We start from the raw sequence: 23,019 nt of genomic DNA on the forward strand, positions 1-23,019 counted from the left end.
CCAACAACAGACCTAACAGAAAACACTCTAAAACCATGAGTTCAGTCACCAACAACAGACCTAACAGAAAACACTCTAAAACCATGAGTTCAGTCACCAACAACAGACCTAACAGAAAACACTCTAAAACCATGAGTTCAGTCACCAACAACAGACCTAACAGAAAACACTCTAAAACCATGAGTTCAGTCACCAACAACAGACCTAACAGAAAACACTCTAAAACCATGAGTTCAGTCACCAACAACAGACCTAACAGAAAACACTCTAAAACCATGAGTTCAGTCACCAACAACAGACCTAACAGAAAACACTCTAAAACCATGAGTTCAGTCACCAACAACAGACCTAACAGAAAACACTCTAAAACCATGAGTTCAGTCACCAACAACAGACCTAACAGAAAACACTCTAAAACCATGAGTTCAGTCACCAACAACAGACCTAACAGAAAACACTCTAAAACCATGAGTTCAGTCACCAACAACAGACCTAACAGAAAACACTCTAAAACCATGAGTTCAGTCACAACAGACCAACAGAAAACACCTAAGTTCAGAAAACAGACCTAACAGAAAACACTAAAACCATGAGTTCAGTCACCAACAACAGACCTAACAGAAAACACTCTAAAACCATGAGTTCAGTCACCAACAACAGACCTAACAGAAAACACTCTAAAACCATGAGTTCAGTCACCAACAACAGACCTAACAGAAAACACTCTAAAACCATGAGTTCAGTCACCAACAACAGACCTAACAGAAAACACTCTAAAACCATGAGTTCAGTCACCAACAACAGACCTAACAGAAAACACTCTAAAACCATGAGTTCAGTCACCAACAACAGACCTAACAGAAAACACTCTAAAACCATGAGTTCAGTCACCAACAACAGACCTAACAGAAAACACTCTAAAACCATGAGTTCAGTCACCAACAACAGACCTAACAGAAAACACTCTAAAACCATGAGTTCAGTCACCAACAACAGACCTAACAGAAAACACTCTAAAACCATGAGTTCAGTCACCAACAACAGACCTAACAGAAAACACTCTAAAACCATGAGTTCAGTCACCAACAACAGACCTAACAGAAAACACTGTAAAACCATGAGTTCAGTCACCAACAACAGACCTAACAGAAAACACTCTAAAACCATGAGTTCAGTCACCAACAACAGACCTAACAGAAAACACTCTAAAACCATGAGTTCAGTCACCAACAACAGACCTAACAGAAAACACTCTAAAACCATGAGTTCAGTCACCAACAACAGACCTAACAGAAAACACTCTAAAACCATGAGTTCAGTCACCAACAACAGACCTAACAGAAAACACTCTAAAACCATGAGTTCAGTCACCAACAACAGACCTAACAGAAAACACTCTAAAACCATGACAGAAAACAGACCTGTAAAACCATGAGTTCAGTCACCAACAACAGACCTAACAGAAAACACTGTAAAACCATGAGTTCAGTCACCAACAACAGACCTAACAGAAAACACTGTAAAACCATGAGTTCAGTCACCAACAACAGACCTAACAGAAAACACTCTAAAACCATGAGTTCAGTCACCAACAACAGACCTAACAGAAAACACTGTAAAACCATGAGTTCAGTCACCAACAACAGACCTAACAGAAAACACTGTAAAACCATGAGTTCAGTCACCAACAACAGACCTAACAGAAAACACTCTAAAACCATGAGTTCAGTCACCAACAACAGACCTAACAGAAAACACTCTAAAACCATGAGTTCAGTCACCAACAACAGACCTAACAGAAAACACTCTAAAACCATGAGTTCAGTCACCAACAACAGACCTAACAGAAAACACTCTAAAACCATGAGTTCAGTCACCAACAACAGACCTAACAGAAAACACTCTAAAACCATGAGTTCAGTCACCAACAACAGACCTAACAGAAAACACTCTAAAACCATGAGTTCAGTCACCAACAACAGACCTAACAGAAAACACTCTAAAACCATGAGTTCAGTCACCAACAACAGACCTAACAGAAAACACTCTAAAACCATGAGTTCAGTCACCAACAACAGACCTAACAGAAAACACTCTAAAACCATGAGTTCAGTCACCAACAACAGACCTAACAGAAAACACTCTAAAACCATGAGTTCAGTCACCAACAACAGACCTAACAGAAAACACTCTAAAACCATGAGTTCAGTCACCAACAACAGACCTAACAGAAAACACTCTAAAACCATGAGTTCAGTCACCAACAACAGACCTAACAGAAAACACTGTAAAACCATGAGTTCAGTCACCAACAACAGACCTAACAGAAAACACTGTAAAACCATGAGTTCAGTCACCAACAACAGACCTAACAGAAAACACTGTAAAACCATGAGTTCAGTCACCAACAACAGACCTAACAGAAAACACTGTAAAACCATGAGTTCAGTCACCAACAACAGACCTAACAGAAAACACTGTAAAACCATGAGTTCAGTCACCAACAACAGACCCTAACAGAAAACACTCACCAACAACAGTAAAACCATGAGTTCAGTCACCAACAACAGACCTAACAGAAAACACTGTAAAACCATGAGTTCAGTCACCAACAACAGACCTAACAGAAAACACTCTAAAACCATGAGTTCAGTCACCAACAACAGACCTAACAGAAAACACTCTAAAACCATGAGTTCAGTCACCAACAACAGACCTAACAGAAAACACTCACCAACAACAGACCTAACAGAAAACAAAACCATGAGTTCAGTCACCAACAACAGACCTAACAGAAAACACTCTAAAACCATGAGTTCAGTCACCAACAACAGACCTAACAGAAAACACTCTAAAACCATGAGTTCAGTCACCAACAACAGACCTAACAGAAAACACTCTAAAACCATGAGTTCAGTCACCAACAACAGACCTAACAGAAAACACTCTAAAACCATGAGTTCAGTCACCAACAACAGACCTAACAGAAAACACCTAACAGAAAACACTAAAACCATGAGTTCAGTCACCAACAACAGACCTAACAGAAAACACTCTAAAACCATGAGTTCAGTCACCAACAACAGACCTAACAGAAAACACTCTAAAACCATGAGTTCAGTCAACAACAGACCTAACAGACCTAAAACCATGAGTTCAGAACAACAGACCTAACAGAAAACACTAAAACCATGAGTTCAGTCACCAACAACAGACCTAACAGAAAACACTCTAAAACCATGAGTTCAGTCACCAACAACAGACCTAACAGAAAACACTCTAAAACCATGAGTTCAGTCACCAACAACAGACCTAACAGAAAACACTCTAAAACCATGAGTTCAGTCACCAACAACAGACCTAACAGAAAACACTCTAAAACCATGAGTTCAGTCACCAACAACAGACCTAACAGAAAACACTGTAAAACCATGAGTTCAGTCACCAACAACAGACCTAACAGAAAACACTCTAAAACCATGAGTTCAGTCACCAACAACAGACCTAACAGAAAACACTGTAAAACCATGAGTTCAGTCACCAACAACAGACCTAACAGAAAACACTCTAAAACCATGAGTTCAGTCACCAACAACAGACCTAACAGAAAACACTCTAAAACCATGAGTTCAGTCACCAACAACAACAACAGACCTAACAGAAAACACTAACAGAAAACACTAAAACCATGAGTTCAGTCACCAACAACAGACCTAACAGAAAACACTCTAAAACCATGAGTTCAGTCACCAACAACAGACCTAACAGAAAACACTGTAAAACCATGAGTTCAGTCACCAACAACAGACCTAACAGAAAACACTCTAAAACCATGAGTTCAGTCACCAACAACAGACCTAACAGAAAACACTCTAAAACCATGAGTTCAGTCACCAACAACAGACCTAACAGAAAACACTCTAAAACCATGAGTTCAGTCACCAACAACAGACCTAACAGAAAACACTCTAAAACCATGAGTTCAGTCACCAACAACAGACCTAACAGAAAACACTCTAAAACCATGAGTTCAGTCACCAACAACAGACCTAACAGAAAACACTCTAAAACCATGAGTTCAGTCACCAACAACAGACCTAACAGAAAACACTCTAAAACCATGAGTTCAGTCACCAACAACAGACCTAACAGAAAACACTCTAAAACCATGAGTTCAACCAACAACCTAACAGAAAACACTCTAAAACCATGAGTTCAGTCACCAACAACAGACCTAACAGAAAACACTCTAAAACCATGAGTTCAGTCACCAACAACAGACCTAACAGAAAACACTCTAAAACCATGAGTTCAGTCACCAACAACAGACCTAACAGAAAACACTCTAAAACCATGAGTTCAGTCACCAACAACAGACCTAACAGAAAACACTCTAAAACCATGAGTTCAGTCAACAACAGACCTAACAGAAAACACTCTAAAACCATGAGTTCAGTCACCAACAACAGACCTAACAGAAAACACTCTAAAACCATGAGTTCAGTCACCAACAACAGACCTAACAGAAAACACTCTAAAACCATGAGTTCAGTCACCAACAACAGACCTAACAGAAAACACTCTAAAACCATGAGTTCAGTCACCAACAACAGACCTAACAGAAAACACTCTAAAACCATGAGTTCAGTCACCAACAACAGACCTAACAGAAAACACTCTAAAACCATGAGTTCAGTCACCAACAACAGACCTAACAGAAAACACTCTAAAACCATGAGTTCAGTCACCAACAACAGACCTAACAGAAAACACTCTAAAACCATGAGTTCAGTCACCAACAACAGACCTAACAGAAAACACTCTAAAACCATGAGTTCAGTCACCAACAACAGACCTAACAGAAAACACTCTAAAACCATGAGTTCAGTCACCAACAACAGACCTAACAGAAAACACTCTAAAACCATGAGTTCAGTCACCAACAACAGACCTAACAGAAAACACTCTAAAACCATGAGTTCAGTCACCAACAACAGACCTAACAGAAAACACTCTAAAACCATGAGTTCAGTCACCAACAACAGACCTAACAGAAAACACTCTAAAACCATGAGTTCAGTCACCAACAACAGACCTAACAGAAAACACTCTAAAACCATGAGTTCAGTCACCAACAACAGACCTAACAGAAAACACTCTAAAACCATGAGTTCAGTCACCAACAACAGACCTAACAGAAAACACTCTAAAACCATGAGTTCAGTCACCAACAACAGACCTAACAGAAAACACTCTAAAACCATGAGTTCAGTCACCAACAACAGACCTAACAGAAAACACTCTAAAACCATGAGTTCAGTCACCAACAACAGACCTAACAGAAAACACTCTAAAACCATGAGTTCAGTCACCAACAACAGACCTAACAGAAAACACTCTAAAACCATGAGTTCAGTCACCAACAACAGACCTAACAGAAAACACTCTAAAACCATGAGTTCAGTCACCAACAACAGACCTAACAGAAAACACTAACAGAAAACACTAAAACCATGAGTTCAGTCACCAACAACAGACCTAACAGAAAACACTCTAAAACCATGAGTTCAGTCACCAACAACAGACCTAACAGAAAACACTCTAAAACCATGAGTTCAGTCACCAACAACAGACCTAACAGAAAACACTCTAAAACCATGAGTTCAGTCACCAACAACAGACCTAACAGAAAACACTCTAAAACCATGAGTTCAGTCACCAACAACAGACCTAACAGAAAACACTCTAAAACCATGAGTTCAGTCACCAACAACAGACCTAACAGAAAACACTCTAAAACCATGAGTTCAGTCACCAACAACAGACCTAACAGAAAACACTCTAAAACCATGAGTTCAGTCACCAACAACAGACCTAACAGAAAACACTCTAAAACCATGAGTTCAGTCACCAACAACAGACCTAACAGAAAACACTCTAAAACCATGAGTTCAGTCACCAACAACAGACCTAACAGAAAACACTCTAAAACCATGAGTTCAGTCACCAACAACAGACCTAACAGAAAACACTCTAAAACCATGAGTTCAGTCACCAACAACAGACCTAACAGAAAACACTGTAAAACCATGAGTTCAGTCACCAACAACAGACCTAACAGAAAACACTCTAAAACCATGAGTTCAGTCACCAACAACAGACCTAACAGAAAACACTCTAAAACCATGAGTTCAGTCACCAACAACAGACCTAACAGAAAACACTCTAAAACCATGAGTTCAGTCACCAACAACAGACCTAACAGAAAACACTCTAAAACCATGAGTTCAGTCACCAACAACAGACCTAACAGAAAACACTCTAAAACCATGAGTTCAGTCACCAACAACAGACCTAACAGAAAACACTAACAGAAAACACTAAAACCATGAGTTCAGTCACCAACAACAGACCTAACAGAAAACACTGTAAAACCATGAGTTCAGTCACCAACAACAGACCTAACAGAAAACACTGTAAAACCATGAGTTCAGTCACCAACAACAGACCTAACAGAAAACACTCTAAAACCATGAGTTCAGTCACCAACAACAGACCTAACAGAAAACACTCTAAAACCATGAGTTCAGTCACCAACAACAGACCTAACAGAAAACACTGTAAAACCATGACCTAACAGTTCAGTCAGTCCAACAACAGACCTAACAGAAAACACTCTAAAACCATGAGTTCAGTCACCAACAACAGACCTAACAGAAAAACTCTAAAACCATGAGTTCAGTCACCAACAACAGACTAACACTCTAAAACCAGTTCAGTCACCAACAACAGACCTAACAGAAAACACTCTAAAACCATGAGTTCAGTCACCAACAACAGACCTAACAGAAAACACTCTAAAACCATGAGTTCAGTCACCAACAACAGACCTAACAGAAAACACTCTAAAACCATGAGTTCAGTCACCAACAACAGACCTAACAGAAAACACTCTAAAACCATGAGTTCAGTCACCAACAACAGACCTAACAGAAAACACTCTAAAACCATGAGTTCAGTCACCAACAACAGACCTAACAGAAAACACTCTAAAACCATGAGTTCAGTCACCAACAACAGACCAACAGAAAACACTCTAAAACCATGAGTTCAGTCACCAACAACAGACCTAACAGAAAACACTCTAAAACCATGAGTTCAGTCACCAACAACAGACCTAACAGAAAACACTCTAAAACCATGAGTTCAGTCACCAACAACAGACCTAACAGAAAACACTCTAAAACCATGAGTTCAGTCACCAACAACAGACCTAACAGAAAACACTCTAAAACCATGAGTTCAGTCACCAACAACAGACCTAACAGAAAACACTCTAAAACCATGAGTTCAGTCACCAACAACAGACCTAACAGAAAACACTCTAAAACCATGAGTTCAGTCACCAACAACAGACCTAACAGAAAACACTCTAAAACCATGAGTTCAGTCACCAACCAACAGAAAACACTCTAAAACCAAGTTCAGTCACCAACAACAGACCTAACAGAAAACACTCTAAAACCATGAGTTCAGTCACCAACAACAGACCTAACAGACCTAACAAAACACTCTAAAACCATGAGTTCAGTCACCAACAACAGACCTAACAGAAAACACTCTAAAACCATGAGTTCAGTCACCAACAACAGACCTAACAGAAAACACTCTAAAACATGAGTTCAGTCACCAACAACAGACCTAACAGAAAACACTCTAAAACCAGTTCAGTCACCAACAACAGACCTAACAGAAAACACTCTAAAACCATGAGTTCAGTCACCAACAACAGACCTAACAGAAAACACTCTAAAACCATGAGTTCAGTCACCAACAACAGACCTAACAGAAAACACTCTAAAACCATGAGTTCAGTCACCAACAACAGACCTAACAGAAAACACTCTAAAACCATGAGTTCAGTCACCAACAACAGACCTAACAGAAAACACTCTAAAACCATGAGTTCAGTCACCAACAACAGACCTAACAGAAAACACTCTAAAACCATGAGTTCAGTCACCAACAACAGACCTAACAGAAAACACTCTAAAACAGTTCAGTCTAACAGAAAACAAAACCATGAGTTCAGTCACCAACAACAGACCTAACAGAAAACACTCTAAAACCATGAGTTCAGTCACCAACAACAGACCTAACAGAAAACACTCTAAAACCATGAGTTCAGTCACCAACAACAGACCTAACAGAAAACACTCTAAAACCATGAGTTCAGTCACCAACAACAGACCTAACAGAAAACACTCTAAAACCATGAGTTCAGTCACCAACAACAGACCTAACAGAAAACACTCTAAAACCATGAGTTCAGTCACCAACAACAGACCTAACAGAAAACACTCTAAAACCATGAGTTCAGTCACCAACAACAGACCTAACAGAAAACACTCTAAAACCATGAGTTCAGTCACCAACAACAGACCTAACAGAAAACACTCTAAAACCATGAGTTCAGTCACCAACAACAGACCTAACAGAAAACACTCTAAAACCATGAGTTCAGTCACCAACAACAGACCTAACAGAAAACACTCTAAAACCATGAGTTCAGTCACCAACAACAGACCTAACAGAAAACACTCTAAAACCATGAGTTCAGTCACCAACAACAGACCTAACAGAAAACACTGTAAAACCATGAGTTCAGTCACCAACAGACCTAACAGAAAACACTCTAAAACCATGAGTTCAGTCACCAACAACAGACCTAACAGAAAACACTCTAAAACCATGAGTTCAGTCACCAACAACAGACCCTAACAGAAAACACTCTAAAACCATGAGTTCAGTCACCAACAACAGACCTAACAGAAAACACTCTAAAACCATGAGTTCAGTCACCAACAACAGACCTAACAGAAAACACTCTAAAACCATGAGTTCAGTCACCAACAACAGACCTAACAGAAAACACTCTAAAACCATGAGTTCAGTCACCAACAACAGACCTAACAGAAAACACTCTAAAACCATGAGTTCAGTCACCAACAACACCAACAACAGACCTAACAGAAAACACTCTAAAACCATGAGTTCAGTCACCAACAACAGACCTAACAGAAAACACTCTAAAACCATGAGTTCAGTCACCAACAACAGACCTAACAGAAAACACTCTAAAACCATGAGTTCAGTCACCAACAACAGACCTAACAGAAAACACTCTAAAACCATGAGTTCAGTCACCAACAACAGACCTAACAGAAAACACTCTAAAACCATGAGTTCAGTCACCAACAACAGACCTAACAGAAAACACTCTAAAACCATGAGTTCAGTCACCAACAACAGACCTAACAGAAAACACTCTAAAACCATGAGTTCAGTCACCAACAACAGACCTAACAGAAAACACTCTAAAACCATGAGTTCAGTCACCAACAACAGACCTAACAGAAAACACTCTAAAACCATGAGTTCAGTCACCAACAACAGACCTAACAGAAAACACTGTAAAACCATGAGTTCAGTCACCAACAACAGACCTAACAGAAAACACTGTAAAACCATGAGTTCAGTCACCAACAACAGACCTAACAGAAAACACTGTAAAACCATGAGTTCAGTCACCAACAACAGACCTAACAGAAAACACTCTAAAACCATGAGTTCAGTCACCAACAACAGACCTAACAGAAAACACTCTAAAACCATGAGTTCAGTCACCAACAACAGACCTAACAGAAAACACTGTAAAACCATGAGTTCAGTCACCAACAACAGACCTAACAGAAAACACTCTAAAACCATGAGTTCAGTCACCAACAACAGACCTAACAGAAAACACTCTAAAACCATGAGTTCAGTCACCAACAACAGACCTAACAGAAAACACTCTAAAACCATGAGTTCAGTCACCAACAAACCTAACACTCTAAAACCATGAGTTCAGTCACCAACAACAGACCTAACAGAAAACACTCTAAAACCATGAGTTCAGTCACCAACAACAGACCTAACAGAAAACACTCTAAAACCATGAGTTCAGTCACCAACAACAGACCTAACAGAAAACACTCTAAAACCATGAGTTCAGTCACCAACAACAGACCTAACAGAAAACACTCTAAAACCATGAGTTCAGTCACCAACAACAGACCTAACAGAAAACACTCTAAAACCATGAGTTCAGTCACCAACAACAGACCTAACAGAAAACACTCTAAAACCATGAGTTCAGTCACCAACAACAGACCTAACAGAAAACACTCTAAAACCATGAGTTCAGTCACCAACAACAGACCTAACAGAAAACACTCTAAAACCATGAGTTCAGTCACCAACAACAGACCTAACAGAAAACACCATGAGTTCAGTCACCAACAACAGACCTAACAGAAAACACTCTAAAACCATGAGTTCAGTCACCAACAACAGACCTAACAGAAAACACTCTAAAACCATGAGTTCAGTCACCAACAACAGACCTAACAGAAAACACTCTAAAACCATGAGTTCAGTCACCAACAACAGACCTAACAGAAAACACTCTAAAACCATGAGTTCAGTCACCAACAACAGACCTAACAGAAAACACTCTAAAACCATGAGTTCAGTCACCAACAACAGACCTAACAGAAAACACTGTAAAACCATGAGTTCAGTCACCAACAACAGACCTAACAGAAAACACTGTAAAACCATGAGTTCAGTCACCAACAACAGACCTAACAGAAAACACTCTAAAACCATGAGTTCAGTCACCAACAACAGACCTAACAGAAAACACTCTAAAACCATGAGTTCAGTCACCAACAACAGACCTAACAGAAAACACTCTAAAACCATGAGTTCAGTCACCAACAACAGACCTAACAGAAAACACTCTAAAACCATGAGTTCAGTCACCAACAACAGACCTAACAGAAAACACTGTAAAACCATGAGTTCAGTCACCAACAACAGACCTAACAGAAAACACTCTAAAACCATGAGTTCAGTCACCAACAACAGACCTAACAGAAAACACTCTAAAACCATGAGTTCAGTCACCAACAACAGACCTAACAGAAAACACTCTAAAACCATGAGTTCAGTCACCAACAACAGACCTAACAGAAAACACTCTAAAACCATGAGTTCAGTCACCAACAACAGACCTAACAGAAAACACTCTAAAACCATGAGTTCAGTCACCAACAACAGACCTAACAGAAAACACTCTAAAACCATGAGTTCAGTCACCAACAACAGACCTAACAGAAAACACTCTAAAACCATGAGTTCAGTCACCAACAACAGACCTAACAGAAAACACTCTAAAACCATGAGTTCAGTCACCAACAACAGACCTAACAGAAAACACTCTAAAACCATGAGTTCAGTCACCAACAACAGACCTAACAGAAAACACTCTAAAACCATGAGTTCAGTCACCAACAACAGACCTAACAGAAAACACTCTAAAACCATGAGTTCAGTCACCAACAACAGACCTAACAGAAAACACTCTAAAACCATGAGTTCAGTCACCAACAACAGACCTAACAGAAAACACTCTAAAACCATGAGTTCAGTCACCAACTAACAGACCTAAAACCATGAGTTCAGAAAACACTCTAAAACCATGAGTTCAGTCACCAACAACAGACCTAACAGAAAACACTCTAAAACCATGAGTTCAGTCACCAACAACAGACCTAACAGAAAACACTCTAAAACCATGAGTTCAGTCACCAACAACAGACCTAACAGAAAACACTGTAAAACCATGAGTTCAGTCACCAACAACAGACCTAACAGAAAACACTCTAAAACCATGAGTTCAGTCACCAACAACAGACCTAACAGAAAACACTCTAAAACCATGAGTTCAGTCACCAACAACAGACCTAACAGAAAACACTCTAAAACCATGAGTTCAGTCACCAACAACAGACCTAACAGAAAACACTCTAAAACCATGAGTTCAGTCACCAACAACAGACCTAACAGAAAACACTCTAAAACCATGAGTTCAGTCACCAACAACAGACCTAACAGAAAACACTGTAAAACCATGAGTTCAGTCACCAACAACAGACCTAACAGAAAACACTGTAAAACCATGAGTTCAGTCACCAACAACAGACCTAACAGAAAACACTCTAAAACCATGAGTTCAGTCACCAACAACAGACCTAACAGAAAACACTCTAAAACCATGAGTTCAGTCACAACAACAACAGACCTAACAGAAAACACTCTAAAACCATGAGTTCAGTCACCAACAACAGACCTAACAGAAAACACTCTAAAACCATGAGTTCAGTCACCAACAACAGACCTAACAGAAAACACTCTAAAACCATGAGTTCAGTCACCAACAACAGACCTAACAGAAAACACTCTAAAACCATGAGTTCAGTCACCAACAACAGACCTAACAGAAAACACTCTAAAACCATGAGTTCAGTCACCAACAACAGACCTAACAGAAAACACTCTAAAACCATGAGTTCAGTCACCAACAACAGACCTAACAGAAAACACTCTAAAACCATGAGTTCAGTCACCAACAACAGACCTAACAGAAAACACTCTAAAACCATGAGTTCAGTCACCAACAACAGACCTAACAGAAAACACTCTAAAACCATGAGTTCAGTCACCAACAACAGACCTAACAGAAAACACTCTAAAACCATGAGTTCAGTCACCAACAACAGACCTAACAGAAAACACTCTAAAACCATGAGTTCAGTCACCAACAACAGACCTAACAGAAAACACTCTAAAACCATGAGTTCAGTCACCAACAACAGACCTAACAGAAAACACTCTAAAACCATGAGTTCAGTCACCAACAACAGACCTAACAGAAAACACTCTAAAACCATGAGTTCAGTCACCAACAACAGACCTAACAGAAAACACTCTAAAACCATGAGTTCAGTCACCAACAACAGACCTAACAGAAAACACTCTAAAACATGAGTTCTAACAGAAAACACTCTAAAACCATGAGTTCAGTCACCAACAACAGACCTAACAGAAAACACTCTAAAACCATGAGTTCAGTCACCAACAACAGACCTAACAGAAAACACTCTAAAACCATGAGTTCAGTCACCAACAACAGACCTAACAGAAAACACTCTAAAACCATGAGTTCAGTCACCAACAACAGACCTAACAGAAAACACTCTAAAACCATGAGTTCAGTCACCAACAACAGACCTAACAGAAAACACTCTAAAACCATGAGTTCAGTCACCAACAACAGACCTAACAGAAAACACTCTAAAACCATGAGTTCAGTCACCAACAACAGACCTAACAGAAAACACTCTAAAACCATGAGTTCAGTCACCAACAACAGACCTAACAGAAAACACTCTAAAACCATGAGTTCAGTCACCAACAACAGACCTAACAGAAAACACTCTAAAACCATGAGTTCAGTCACCAACAACAGACCTAACAGAAAACACTCTAAAACCATGAGTTCAGTCACCAACAACAGACCTAACAGAAAACACTCTAAAACCATGAGTTCAGTCACCAACAACAGACCTAACAGAAAACACTCTAAAACCATGAGTTCAGTCACCAACAACAGACCTAACAGAAAACACTCTAAAACCATGAGTTCAGTCACCAACAACAGACCTAACAGAAAACACTCTAAAACCATGAGTTCAGTCACCAACAACAGACCTAACAGAAAACACTCTAAAACCATGAGTTCAGTCACCAACAACAGACCTAACAGAAAACACTCTAAAACCATGAGTTCAGTCACCAACAACAGACCTAACAGAAAACACTCTAAAACCATGAGTTCAGTCACCAACAACAGACCTAACAGAAAACACTCTAAAACCATGAGTTCAGTCACCAACCAGACAACAGAAAAAACACTCTAAAACCATGAGTTCAGTCACCAACAACAGACCTAACAAAACACTCTAAAACCATGAGTTCAGTCACCAACAACAGACCTAACAGAAAACACTCTAAAACCATGAGTTCAGTCACCAACAACAGACCTAACAGAAAACACTCTAAAACCATGAGTTCAGTCACCAACAACAGACCTAACAGAAAACACTCTAAAACCATGAGTTCAGTCACCAACAACAGACCTAACAGAAAACACTCTAAAACCATGAGTTCAGTCACCAACAACAGACCTAACAGAAAACACTCTAAAACCATGAGTTCAGTCACCAACAACAGACCTAACAGAAAACACTCTAAAACCATGAGTTCAGTCACCAACAACAGACCTAACAGAAAACACTCTAAAACCATGAGTTCAGTCACCAACAACAGACCTAACAGAAAACACTCTAAAACCATGAGTTCAGTCACCAACAACAGACCTAACAGAAAACACTCTAAAACCATGAGTTCAGTCACCAACAACAGACCTAACAGAAAACACTCTAAAACCATGAGTTCAGTCACCAACAACAGACCTAACAGAAAACACTCTAAAACCATGAGTTCAGTCACCAACAACAGACCTAACAGAAAACACTCTAAAACCATGAGTTCAGTCACCAACAACAGACCTAACAGAAAACACTCTAAAACCATGAGTTCAGTCACCAACAACAGACCTAACAGAAAACACTCTAAAACCATGAGTTCAGTCACCAACAACAGACCTAACAGAAAACACTCTAAAACCATGAGTTCAGTCACCAACAACAGACCTAACAGAAAACACTCTAAAACCATGAGTTCAGTCACCAACAACAGACCTAACAGAAAACACTCTAAAACCATGAGTTCAGTCACCAACAACAGACCTAACAGAAAACCATGAGTTCAGTCACCAACAACAGACCTAACAGAAAACACTGTAAAACCATGAGTTCAGTCACCAACAACAGACCTAACAGAAAACACTCTAAAACCATGAGTTCAGTCACCAACAACAGACCTAACAGAAAACACTCTAAAACCATGAGTTCAGTCACCAACAACAGACCTAACAGAAAACACTCTAAAACCATGAGTTCAGTCACCAACAACAGACCTAACAGAAAACACTCTAAAACCATGAGTTCAGTAAAACAACAGACAGAAACAGAAAAACACCAACCATGAGTTCAGTCACCAACAGAACAGACCTAAAACCAGAAAACACTCTAAAACCATGAGTTCAACAGACCTAACAGAAAACACTCTAAAACCATGAGTTCAGTCACCAACAACAGACCTAACAGAAAACACTCTAAAACCATGAGTTCAGTCACCAACAACAGACCTAACAGAAAACACTCTAAAACCATGAGTTCAGTCACCAACAACAGACCTAACAGAAAACACTCTAAAACCATGAGTTCAGTCACCAACAACAGACCTAACAGAAAACACTCAGAAAAACCATGAGTTCAGTCACCAACAACAGACCTAACAGAAAACACTCTAAAACCATGAGTTCAGTCACCAACAACAGACCTAACAGAAAACACTCTAAAACCATGAGTTCAGTCACCAACAACAGACCTAACAGAAAACACTCTAAAACCATGAGTTCAGTCACCAACAACAGACCTAACAGAAAACACTCTAAAACCATGAGTTCAGTCACCAACAACAGACCTAACAGAAAACACTCTAAAACCATGAGTTCAGTCACCAACAACAGACCTAACAGACCTCTAACAGAAAACACTCTAAAACCATGAGTTCAGTCACCAACAACAGACCTAACAGAAAACACTCTAAAACCATGAGTTCAGTCACCAACAACAGACCTAACAGAAAACACTCTAAAACCATGAGTTCAGTCACCAACAACAGACCTAACAGAAAACACTCTAAAACCATGAGTTCAGTCACCAACAACAGACCTAACAGAAAACACTCTAAAACCATGAGTTCAGTCACCAACAACAGACCTAACAGAAAACACTCTAAAACCATGAGTTCAGTCAACCAACAACAGACCTAACAGAAAACACTCTAAAACCATGAGTTCAGTCACCAACAACAACAACAGACCTAAAACAGTCAACAACACTCTAAAACCATGAGTTCAGTCACCAACAACAGACCTAACAGAAAACACTCTAAAACCATGAGTTCAGTCACCAACAACAGACCTAACAGAAAACACTCTAAAACCATGAGTTCAGTCACCAACAACAGACCTAACAGAAAACACTCTAAAACCATGAGTTCAGTCACCAACAACAGACCTAACAGAAAACACTCTAAAACCATGAGTTCAGTCACCAACAACAGACCTAACAGAAAACACTCTAAAACCATGAGTTCAGTTACCAACAACAGACCTAACAGAAAACACTCTAAAACCATGAGTTCAGTCACCAACAACAGACCTAACAGAAAACACTCTAAAACCATGAGTTCAGTTACCAACAACAGACCTAACAGAAAACACTCTAAAACCATGAGTTCAGTCACCAACAACAGACCTAACAGAAAACACTCTAAAACCATGAGTTCAGTCACCAACAACAGACCTAACAGAGAGTTGGGCTTCTTCTCTCTCTTGGCATCTTATGGATCATATACATTTAAACTAGGAATAAAATACCATCATTCTAAACTAGATACTGCTCTTCTGTACACAATGTAAAACACCACAATTCTAAACTAGATACTGCTCTTCTGTACACAATGTAAAACACCACAATTCTAAACTAGATACTGCTCTTCTGTACACAATGTAAAACACCACAATTCTAAACTAGATACTGCTCTTCTGTACACAATGTAAAACACCACAATTCTAAACTAGATACTGTTCTCCTGTCTACAATGTAAAACACCACAATTCTAAACGAGATACTGTTCTCCTGTCTACAATGTAAAACACCACAATTCTAAACTAGATACTGTTCTCCTGTCTACAATGCAAAACACCACAATTCTAAACTAGATACTGTTCTCCTGTCTACAATGTAAAACACCACAATTCTAAACGAGATACTGCTCTTCTGTACACAATGTGAAACACTATGATTCTAAACTAGATACTTTTCTCCTGTCTACAATGTAAAACACCACAATTCTAAACTAGATACTGTTCTTCTGTACACAATGTAAAACACTATGATTCTAAACTACATACTGTTCTCCTGTCTACAATGTAAAACACCACAATTCTAAACGAGATACTGCTCTTCTGTACACAATGTGAAACACTATGATTCTAAACCAGATACTTTTCTCCTGTCTACAATGTAAAACACTATGATTCTAAACTACATACTGTTCTTCTGTACACAATGTAAAACACTATGATTCTAAACTAGATACTGTTCTTCTCCATACAATGTAAAACACTATCATTCTAAACTAGATATGGTTGTTCTCCATAAAATGTAAAACACCACAATTCTAAACTAAATACTGTTCTTCTGTACACAATGTAAAACACTATGATTCTAAACTAGATACTATTCTTCTCCATACAATGTAAAACACTATCATTCTAAACTAGATATGGTTGTTCTCCATAAAATGTAAAACACCACAATTCTAAACTAAATACTGTTCTTCTGTACACAATGTGAAACACTATGATTCTAAACCAGATACTTTTCTCCTGTCTACAATGTAAAACACCACAATCCTAAACTAGATACTGTTTTCCTGTTCACAATGTAAGACTCCATCATTCTAAACTAGATATGGTTGTTCTCCATAAAATGTAAAACACTATCATTCTAAACTAGATATTGTTCTTCTCCATACAATGTAAAACACCACAATTCTAAACTAGATACTGTTCTTCTCCATACAATGTAAAACACTATCATTCTAAACTAGATATTGTTCTTCTCCACACAATGTAAAACACTATCATTCTAAACTAGATATGGTTGTTCTCCATAAAATGTAAAACACTATCATTTTAAACCAGATACTGTTCTTCTCCATACAATGTAAAACACTATCATTCTAAACTAGATACTGTTCTTCTCTCCATACAATGTAAAATACTATCATTCTAAACTAGATACTGTTCTTCTCCACACAATGTAAAACACTATTATTCTATACTAGATACTGTTCTCCTGTCTACAATGTAAAACACCACAATTCTAAACTAGATACTGTTCTCCTGTCTACAATGTAAGACTCCATCATTCTAAACTAGATATGGTTGTTTTCCATAAAATGTAAAACACTATCATTCTAAACTAGATACTGTTCTTCTATATACAGTGTGAAACACCATCATTCTAATTTATATACTGTTCTTCTGTACACAATGTAAAACACCACAATTCTAAACCAGATACTGTTCTCCTGTCTACAATGTAAAACACCACAATTCTAAACCAGATACTGTCCTCCTGTCTACAATGTAAAACACCACAATTCTAAAATAAATACTGTTCTCCTGTCTACAATGTAAAACACCACAATTCTAAAATAAATACTGTTCTCCTGTCTACAATGTAAAACACCACAATTCTAAACTAGATACTGTTCTCCTGTCTACAATGTAAAACACCACAATTCTAAACTAGATACTGTTCTCCTGTCTACAATGTAAAACACCACAATTCTAAACTAGATACTGTTCTTCTGTACACAATGTGAAACACCACAATTATAAACCAGATACTGTTCTTCTGTATACAACATAAAACACCATCATTATAAACCAGATACTGTTCTTCTGTATACAACATAAAACACCATCATTATAAACCAGATACTGTTCTTCTGTATACAACATAAAACACCATCATTATAAACCAGATACTGTTCTTCTGTATACAACATTTTATTTGCATACTTACACAAGGTTGGCAAAACCATAGCTTCTCGAGCTTCTCATTAGACATGCGGTAACAATCTTTACACTGACGAATCTCTCCCAAATCATATATGCAGTCTCGTAACATCTGCCTTGCTACATCTGCCATTATGCTATTAACTAGAAAATCATACCAACTCTCCATGAAATAAACCATGTTTAGATTTATCTTTAGATGTTAGAAAAAACACTTTTTTTACTGTAATTTAACATATAAGTTCAACAAAAGCCAAACTTGTTACTTTCATCAAACAAAATACTTAATATACTTAATAAGATAAACATTTGTAAATGTCAAACTAGAAGTGACCATTATATATATATATATTACAAAAACCAAATGTTCATAAACTGAAACTGACCATTATATATATATATATGTATATAATTTATTATGAAAATCAAAAATTCATAAATTGAAACTGACCATTGTATATGTAACAAAAACTGAAAGTTCATAAACTAAAGTTGATCATTATTTAACATGTTTATCTTGTCTAATATAACATGAATGAAACAGTCTTGCACACTCCAACATGTTTATCTTCTCTAGCATGAATGAAACTGTCTCACACCCTCCAACATATGTTTATCTTGTCTAATATAACACAAATGAAACAGACTTACACACTCCAACACATGTTTATCTTCTCTAATACAACATAAATGAGTCTTACACCCTCCAACTCATGTTTATCTTCTCTAATATAACATAAATGAGTCTTACACCCTCCAACTCATGTTTATCTTCTCTAATATAACACGAATGAAACAGACTTACACCCTCCAACTCATGTTTATCTTCTCTAATATAACACGAATGAAACAGACTTACACCCTCCAACTCATGTTTATCTTCTCTAATATAACATGAACGAAGCAGTCTTACACCCTCCAAGTCATGTTTATCTTCTCTAATACAACATGAATGAAACAGTCTTACACCCTCCAGCACATGTTTATCTTGTCTAATATAATATGAATAAAACAGTCTTATACCCTCCAGCACATGTTTATCTTCTCTAATATAACATGAATGAAGCAGTCTTACACCCTACAACATGTTTATCTTCTCTAATATAACATGAACAAAACAGTCTTACACCCTCCAAGTCATGTTTATCTTCTCTAATACAACATAAACAAAACAGTCTTACACCCTCCAATGCACGTTTATCTTCTCTAATATAACATGAATGGAACAGTCTTACACCCTCCAACTCAGGTTTATCTTGTCTAATATAACATGAATGAAACAGTCTTACACCCTCCAGCACATGTTTATCTTCTCTAATATAACATGAATGAAACAGTCTTATACCCTCCAGCACATGTTTATCTTCTCTAATATAACATGAATGAAACAGTCTTATACCCTCCAGCACATGTTTATCTTCTCTAATATAACATGAATGAAACAGTCTTACACCCTCCAACACATGTTTATCTACTCTAATATAACATGAATGAAACAGTCTCACACTCTCCAAGTCACGTTTATCTTCTCTAATATAACATGAATGGAACAGTCTTACACCCTACAACATGTTTATCTTCTCTAATATAACATGAATGGAACAGTCTTACACCCTCCAACTCAGGTTTATCTTGTCTAATATAACATGAATGAAACAGTCTTACACCCTCCAGCACATGTTTATCTTCTCTAATATAACATGAATGAAACAGTCTTATACCCTCCAGCACATGTTTATCTTCTCTAATATAACATGAATGAAACAGTCTTATACCCTCCAGCACATGTTTATCTTCTCTAATATAACATGAATGAAACAGTCTTACACCCTCCAACACATGTTTATCTTCTCTAATATAACATGAATGAAACAGTCTCACACCTCCAAGTCACGTTTATCTTCTCTAATATAACATGAATGAAACAGTCTCACACCTCCAAGTCACGTTTATCTTCTCTAATATAACATGAATGAAACAGTCTCACACTCTCCAAGTCATGTTTATCTTGTCTAATATAACATGAATGAAACAGTCTTACACCCTCCAGCACATGTTTATCTTCTCTAATATAACATGAATGAAACAGTCTTATACTCTCCAGCACATGTTTATCTTCTCTAATATAACATGAATGAAACAGTCTTATACCCTCCAGCACATGTTTATCTTCTCTAATATAACATGAATGAAACAGTCTTATACCCTCCAGCACATGTTTATCTTCTCTAATATAACATGAATGAAACAGTCTTATACCCTCCAGCACATGTTTATCTTCTCTAATATAACATGAATGGAACAGTCTTACACCCTACAACATGTTTATCTTCTCTAATATAACATGAATGGAACAGTCTTACACCCTCCAGCACATGTTTATCTTCTCTAATATAACATGAATGAAACAGTCTTACACCCTCCAATGCATGCTAAAAATAATTATAAAAAGTGAAAAATAAAATGTAAAAAAGAAAAAAAGATGCTTAAGTCTTCTGGTTACTTCATCCTAAATAAACAACCTACAATAGTGAGATGAAAGTAAACCCAGTGTTTTCTTGTGCATTACCTCCGTAGTATATGACAACGTTGTGAACAATGTTCTGTGCGTCAGTTTCGAACTCTTCAAGACTTTTGTAACTATGGAGACGCGTCTTTTCTTCCATAGATATCAAGTCCATTTTAGTATGAATAAGATGTGACTGTTTCCACCGGTCTTCCTCTGTCTGAGGCATCTTATGAAGTTCTCGTGTCTGTTTGACAAATGTTCTTACGTTAGAGGTATTTTACACAGGCAATAAAGACATTCTGAAGTTTTGGATTTAGTGGACTATTTCTGGAGTTAGAGAATGTATTTCAGCTTCTGTACTGAAGCCTCACAGTAGGAGTCAACATAATGTCAGTACTGAAGCTAAAATATCATTCCACTATAGAAACAGCCCATTAAATACAATGCTCTATCCTTAAATATTGTTAATGATGAGTCATACCTTATAATAAAATCAAGTGAACAGTAATATAATAATTACGTGATCTCTATTCATACACATACACACACTTGCTGGAACCTTATCAGTCACCCTTGTTCTTTAAAACTCTTCATATGATTTATACACACCATTTAACTGTCTTAACCCTTTCAATACTAATAGCATTATACTAGCCAACTCTGGACTTGCATTAATAAAAAATTAGTAACTCATAAAGGTTACCATACGCATATGGAATAAACACATTTTAAACACCAAGCAAAAAGACTACATACCTTTCACAGTATAAATTGATTTTGGCTATTACTTCTCAGTTTATAACCTCTATAACTATTGACTTAAAGCTACTTTTCATAATGTACTACAGTAGGCCTAACAATGCCATGTGTTAAGACACTTTGCTGACTGAAATGGTGCAATGAAATACCACCTAAAGCATTAAAACTAATATAAATAGATAGTATCTATCATGTATGTAAAACTTGGTTCTGATCTATTTAAATACAGCTGTTGATGTGTCACCTTTACTCATGAGACGACAGAGAAACTACTATTCATAACATTTTCAACTTACAACACTAAAAGTACTCCAATACTCGAATATGGAAAAACTCAGCCAGTCAAAGTAATTACTTCTACTAAGTTAACAAATCTCACAGAGAAACCATTAAGTTATCATACAACAACCCACCCTCAACATACAAATAAAACTACTGACAGCTTAGTTTACTTCTGGGCACAATCTCTACACAGCCTATAGACACAGCAAGTGAACTTTTAAAAATTTATAGTCCATGAAAGGAACTAAGAGGCTTCAAAACAAACAGATAGCTAGTAATACAGTACTCCTAGACACCTGTTGATATATTTGGAGTTTATTTCAGCTTTTTTTTTTAAATAAAACACAGAACAAAATAAAATCTGAAATTACAACATTCCAGTAACAATTTTATGGGTAAGTTTAAAGAAGTAATTATCCACAACTCTTCAAAATTAGATGCCCTCATTTTGCCCCTGTAAGATCATGAGATAACCAAGCTTGTAAGGATTAACCTGAATTTAAAACCACAGTATTCATGTATTTCTTCTCAAGATTCTAGGACATAAAAAACATGTGGAGAAAACAGGAATCAACTTCAAACACTCTTTCTTTATGTTCTCTAAACACACAACAATTGCATCATAACAGTTTTAGGTTTTCATATATATATATCAAAATAAGTTTGACTTTGGTTACAAAAAAAAAAAGAAAAAAAAAGACCTAAGTAAAAATCTAATATGGAAGAATCTCTCTAT

At 37.4% G+C, this 23,019-nt stretch overlaps 1 protein-coding gene across 1 annotated transcript in view; it reads right to left on the reverse strand.

The window, feature by feature from the left end:
• LOC143233513 (zinc finger MYND domain-containing protein 11-like) overlaps positions 1 to 23,019 on the reverse strand; it is a 53,855-nt gene that overhangs the window by 15,176 nt on the left and 15,660 nt on the right. The window contains exons 5-6 of the mRNA XM_076469810.1: positions 21,303 to 21,486; positions 18,741 to 18,877 (exon numbers count right to left, since the gene is read on the reverse strand). Coding sequence (XP_076325925.1) covers positions 18,741 to 18,877; positions 21,303 to 21,486 — 321 coding nt within the window. The remainder of the gene's footprint in view (positions 1 to 18,740; positions 18,878 to 21,302; positions 21,487 to 23,019) is intronic.

This window comes from Tachypleus tridentatus, chromosome 12 (genome assembly GCF_004210375.1).
Source record: "Tachypleus tridentatus isolate NWPU-2018 chromosome 12, ASM421037v1, whole genome shotgun sequence".
In the NCBI taxonomy this organism is placed as follows: Eukaryota; Metazoa; Arthropoda; class Merostomata; order Xiphosura; family Limulidae; genus Tachypleus; species Tachypleus tridentatus.